Here is a 6,000-nt window from a genome sequence, read left to right as displayed (position 1 = left end):
TAAACATACTGAATTCACCGAATTCACACAAGGGTTTTTGGAAACCTAGATTGAAAATGAAAGTGGTTGTGGAAAGACAAATCTTGAAGGCAATGGTACAGGACTTTCTCCAGGTATAAAAGGGGATTTGAGATTTGGTGCATTACAGTTTCATCAATTAGATAGTTTTAGTATGCACACAAGTAAAAGACACAAAAACAAACCCAGGACCACAGAACAGTTTTCAGTATGTTTTTTTTTTTTTTTTTTATTATCCCCCTCACAAAGTTGTCAAATTACAAATGTCTTCTATCAAAGCAAAGAAATATATTACCAAAATATGTGTTTTCTCTAAAAATGCAAAAACTGTTAAATAAAATGCACAAGCTATGAAGTGTAAAACAGTTATATGAAATATTGCCACAGATTTAAGTTTGGTATTACAGTACAGGAAATGGGTAGTCGGAACATCTTGTCAGGTCAGCATCACTCCAGCCTAAATTATGACTCAACACTACAATTACATTACAATTATCTTTCACTGACAAAACTGCAAGTCTTGTTTGCTATTGATCAGTTTAAGCCAAAATGACGTCTGGTATTCAATTGAGTGATAAATTATGCAAACCACTAGCATAGTTAGTAACATTTATATATATATATATATATATATATATATATATATATATATATATATATATATATATATATATTTATTTAAATGATCCTCTTGGACCAAAACCTGACTGAAACCTTAACCAAACCAAAACCAAGCTGCAAGAAAATTGACCACATTGTATAAAGGAGCTCTGTAAAAAGCTGTTAAACTGTACAGCAAATTGTTGGTTTTCCTTACAATATGTGCTATATTGACCCTCAATAAAATCTAAAAAAAAAAAACAACAACCACCACCACCTGCAAAGGGTGTCATAATTGGATTAAAAAAAAAAAAAAATTCCCAATGGCCCTGACTTCTCAGAGCAGAGACTGTGTAATTACAGTCATTTTTGGTCTCTGTTTTGAAGAGAGCTTTCTGTGGAATTTCAGATTAAGTGCTCGGGTACAGTTTTCTCCATCTGAAAGACACTGCAATCTCCCTTTTCACTTCATTTAATAAACAGATACAAACCAAAAGAATAACCATTATGGTTCAATCAGTATAGCTTGATTTTACAATCAAATTGCAAATATTGACATTGGCCACAAGTGTCTGATCGTTTCAGTAGCTTAACATTTTTGATTGGTTTACATATAGATTGATGAGGGCTGTTTCCTTTAACCTTGCTTCATGTCATCACTTACTATTTTAACCCATTGCTCCGAGAGCATTTGTTTCCAAGAACAGACACGTGCTCTATCAATCGTGTCTGAGCAAAGCACTTGAAAGACATCCTGGGTAAATACCAAAACACATTCACAGTAATCACATCATGTGACCATGTTAAATGTGAAACTGCAAAAACAAATCAATTATGTGCACACACTTCAGTTATTAAAAACATCACATCTTTTGAAAAATTACTTTGAAAACAAGTGATATTTTACTTGATAGTAGTGGTGGTGGTGGAAGGGCTAACAAAAAGTAGTGTCAACATCCAACTTCGTGGATTTTTCTTTTTACAGTTTCACATCTAATTTCAGATCACACACAATGTATTGTGTTGGATATGCATTTACAGCAATACTCAAATACCCACTGGCTTACGCCAGCACTTTGTTGTCAAGTAATAAAGGACACAGGGCTTGGAGACTAGAGTATTTGGATTTCTGGGCCATTGCCAGTCCTCAGACCTACACATGTAGTCTGAGTTGCCTAATTCTATTGTAACTCTGTTAAGAAACTGAGCAAATAAGCTGCACAAAAGCAGTTAACAAAACCATCCTTGATTAAATCTGCATGAAGTTGAGTTTGATAATCTTATCCAGCCCATGCAGTGGTTTAATGCAAGGAGAAAGCTTATGTGCACCTTGCTCAAGTTTTGTGTCCAAAATTTATTTTAAAAAATGACCGTTTTAAAATGAATAATGGTATCTTCAGTAGTTAATTAATTTTGCTGGATGCATTTCTGATGATATTTCGTGCTTTGTTATTACTATGGAAATGTTTTTTTTTTTTTTTTCGGATCTGGTTTATGTGAATTTGCAGGTTTCTTTGACAATATTAAAGTCTCGTACTCTTCAACAATACTTATTCTTGTAAAAATAAAAAAGTGTACAATATTACCTTAACATTGACATAGCCATTGTTCTACTGATCATTACAAAAGCTGTTTTTCTATCAAAGTATTGCACAATAAAAGTAACATTTAAGCCAATTAACATTATTGTATCCAATAACTTTATCTTGACTGAAAAGCTTTTTTTACAAAAAGACAAATGTGATTTTTAAAAAACACATATATACAAGTTTTAAAATCAAATAACCAGTTTGTATATAAAACAATCAACGTAAAACTATTTGAAAATAAAGGAGTATGGTAAAAGCTACAACCTCTGCCTCAGTGTAAAAACAAACTTTTATATTTGTTAAAATGAAAACATAATATGGAGTTATGCCAATTAGTGCATCCTTGATTAGTATTTCTAATAACAAACAAAAACACCACATTTAGAAACTGACTTCTCAGGGACTTACATTTTCTATTTACATTCATATATATATATATATATATATATATATATATATATATATATAAGAAAATGGTTTGTTTTTAGGGGGTTTGTGAACACAAGTTGATGTTAAAGCTTGGCAATGTTGCAGAAAGAAATGTATTTTTAAATTTTTATACATATATGCCAGCAGTGTGCTTAGACTAGAAGTTGTAATTGCAGGTATTCTTAACAGATCATGATGCTTCATTGTTAATATAAATGATGTTTGTGGAACGTAGTGCCTTTTTGTTTATGAAGGGCACGTTGTTAAGTGGTGTTTAAAGAGCTGGCTTGAGGTTAAGTGCTATGGGTGTTATGTTGTCAGGTGGCTGTCCTCATAGCCAGTAGAGCACTCAACACAAATCAAAGAGTGCAAATCTGAATGCACTGGGGTCAGGAGTATGCTTAGCCCAAAGGGTCTACTAGTCGGCACTTGCTTTGATGTGCCTGTTGCACAGTGATCTTACTTGAGTGTCCTGGATTTTACAACTTGTTTCTCTCCCAATGATATGCTTGGTTGATTGTGTTGCTGGCTTAGGTGACAGGAAGTTGTATTTTACAAAACAATAAAAACAACAAAAATAATCTTGCATTATAGGATACTACCACTTTAACATAAAAACATGATGATTCAAGAGGTTTACGTTCTTAAAACACACAGATTGTAATGTCACTTTCAAACACAATACACTTTAGTTCATATACTGGAAATGGCCGTCCCCCTACCCTGGCCATTTTCATTCCACTATCTACAGAAAAGGAGGTAAAAAAACAGGCCTTTAAAATGGCCTATTTGAAAATACTGCCTCATATTATGAGATCAGCTTCCAACTACAGCAAAAAAAAAAAAAAAAAAAAATAGTAAAACACAACAGAAACGATATGTAATTTCCCCTGTAGAAAAGAAAGGAAATCATTGTGCAGATACATAGCAATATAAACCTGGTCCTACAGTTAGCAAATATAACATGAAAAGCAGATCTTTATTCCTCTCACAGAGAGCACTCACATCATGGTTTCTACAATGGTATGGGTGGGCTTTATCAGACTGTTGTTCCCGTTGGGATCCAGGATCTCGCTCTCCTTACTCTTGGGATGGTAGTCAGCAGGCCGCGAGCTCGCTCCTCTGGCTGGAGCAGCAACAGCTTTAATACGCTGGGAATGGGAAAGGAACAAAAACGTGGACACTTTAGGATGTCATCCTTATTCAACAGCTGTTGAGACATCTAGCATTAAATACGTTTTTGAATTATTAAAATTTGGAATTTATCTTGCATTCAATCAAATCCATCGACGGAATGACCAGACGGAAAGCACACACTAGGCTGCGTTGCTATTCATCAAGTACTTTTTTCATACACTGTACTTTTTATATATAAACATAATACTATGAAGTGCTGTGCTTATTTCATGCATGTGAAATGTGCATCACTACAGTACTGGTACTAATGCAAATGTACCCGATGTAAACTGATTTTTTTTTTTTTTTTAAAAGTGACAATTTACTGCTAAAAGTACCTGCTTTGCAAAGTACTTAATTTAAACAAGTGTAAACCCAAGACGTTTCTTGCAAGCAACTTTGAAACCATGCACTACAGAACACAAATTAAGCCCACGAGCTCTTAGACACTGCATCTTCGGTGCAGTTTCCAATGTCCATCTAAATACTGTCCATATGCACACTCAAACTACTTTATTCTGCACCCACAATTTAAAATCACCTTCTACACACAGATTTGAAGTCAACCATGTGCTTTACCAAAAAAAAAATAATAATAATAATAATAATAAATTAGGAGGCCCAAACTGCAAGTCCCTTACATCCACCTCCTGGGCAGAGGGACTAGTGTTATACCACTTTAGAGAAATAAAGACAAAACTCATGAGAAAGCTTACCTCAATGAGAGGTCCATCAGACTGAATGATCTTGATGACAACGACCATCGGGATACAGATCATGGACGAAAGAGCCAGGAACCAACCCAGCCCAATTGACCACTCTGGATACTCGTAGACTTTGTTGTACCTCAATGGCGTGTATTTGGCCAAGGAGAAGATAAAGCAACCCTGTTTGGAATAAAAACGCAGGAAAATAATGGCAAAAAAACCAAACCAAACCAAAACAAAAAACATGGGTCTGTTTTCCCTGTGTCCATTAAAAATCACCCTTTCAATTTAAAGATGCTGTTCACTGCCCCTACTAACTTGGCAGTATATCATCTTTATCTCAGATCATGTCACTACATTGGAGTGCTATATTTAGCAGGAATTGATTTCATGGAGTGCTATATTTAGCAGGAATTGATTTCAGATCGAAAATTGGGCATGTTGAAACGACATTAGAAACAGATACTTTCTTCATCTGGCAACAGCTCACGATGCACCACTTCCAAATGAAACGCATCACTGATACATTCTAGTTGAGCAAACACAGCCTGTATCGCATGTCAAAATAAGAAAGACTTTAATGCAAAAGTCAGTTTTGTGCTGTAGCTTGAATGATAAGTGACAAGGGTTAAAACAACTGAATATTTTAAAAGGGTAAACAGGTGTCAGATTGTATTAAATTAGAAACAAATATTATATATTACTATATTGAACCTCTATAGACCAATCTATATACACAGCAGTTACTGACCAAGGACCTGGACTTCAATGATTAGTGTCATCTTACTGATCTGCCAAAAGAAATGTGCTCATGTTGAGCCATCTCCTGTATTGAACGGACTGGTGTTTGTCCTACAGTTTGACACGTGACTCCTCCTCTGTCACATGAGGAAATGAGGCAATAGATACAAATGCACACATATTTCAGCAATGTCTGTAATTCTATAGTGGTGACACCCACTCAACTGGGCACCACCAGTGACAATTGAGATCAAGTCTCTGCCTTTGAATGAGATGCCTGGATCAGCAGTGAAAAAGTCTATACCAGTTAAGACGCAGGAACCAAGTGGTTTCTGTCTGCATTATTCAAATGTTAAACTCATATTTACACAAAAGCACTTTGTTTGAATAAATACCCGAAACTGAGTTGAAACAGAGATAACTATAACTTTCTAGAATGAGCCATTTCTTTTTTTTAATTTAATGTCCAAGTATGAGGAATAATAATAATAATAATAATAATAATAATAATAATAATAATAATAATAAATCTCACCATACAAAGGACAGGGGTGATCACAGACCAGCTCCATTTCATCCAGGGATTTGGTCGGTAACCAATCATGTCTTCAATCGCATCATAGAAATTATCAACGCCTGTTTAAAAGAAAAAGAAAATGAACATGCGAACAATTGGATTAAGAAACAGTACAAGTAGAAACACTATATATTATTTAATGAATTCTATTATTTGTGAGTAG

General features: G+C 34.6%; 1 protein-coding gene across 3 annotated transcripts in view; it reads right to left on the bottom strand.

The window, feature by feature from the left end:
* Positions 1–225: 225 nt before the first annotated feature.
* LOC121328307 (sodium- and chloride-dependent taurine transporter-like) overlaps positions 226–6,000 on the bottom strand; it is a 30,049-nt gene continuing 24,274 nt past the window's right edge. For all 3 annotated transcript variants that reach the window (XM_041272919.1, XM_041272920.1, XM_041272918.1), the window contains 3 exons: positions 5,796–5,896; positions 4,529–4,699; positions 226–3,787 (listed from right to left, as the gene is read on the bottom strand). In XM_041272919.1, coding sequence (XP_041128853.1) covers positions 3,638–3,787; positions 4,529–4,699; positions 5,796–5,896 — 422 coding nt within the window. In that variant the 3' untranslated portion in view covers positions 226–3,637. The remainder of the gene's footprint in view (positions 3,788–4,528; positions 4,700–5,795; positions 5,897–6,000) is intronic.

The sequence above is a fragment of the Polyodon spathula genome, chromosome 16, assembly GCF_017654505.1.
Source record: "Polyodon spathula isolate WHYD16114869_AA chromosome 16, ASM1765450v1, whole genome shotgun sequence".
NCBI lineage: Eukaryota > Metazoa > Chordata > Actinopteri > Acipenseriformes > Polyodontidae > Polyodon > Polyodon spathula.
The sequence above is the reverse complement of the archived record's forward strand: the minus strand, read 5'-3'. Positions and strand labels throughout refer to the sequence as shown.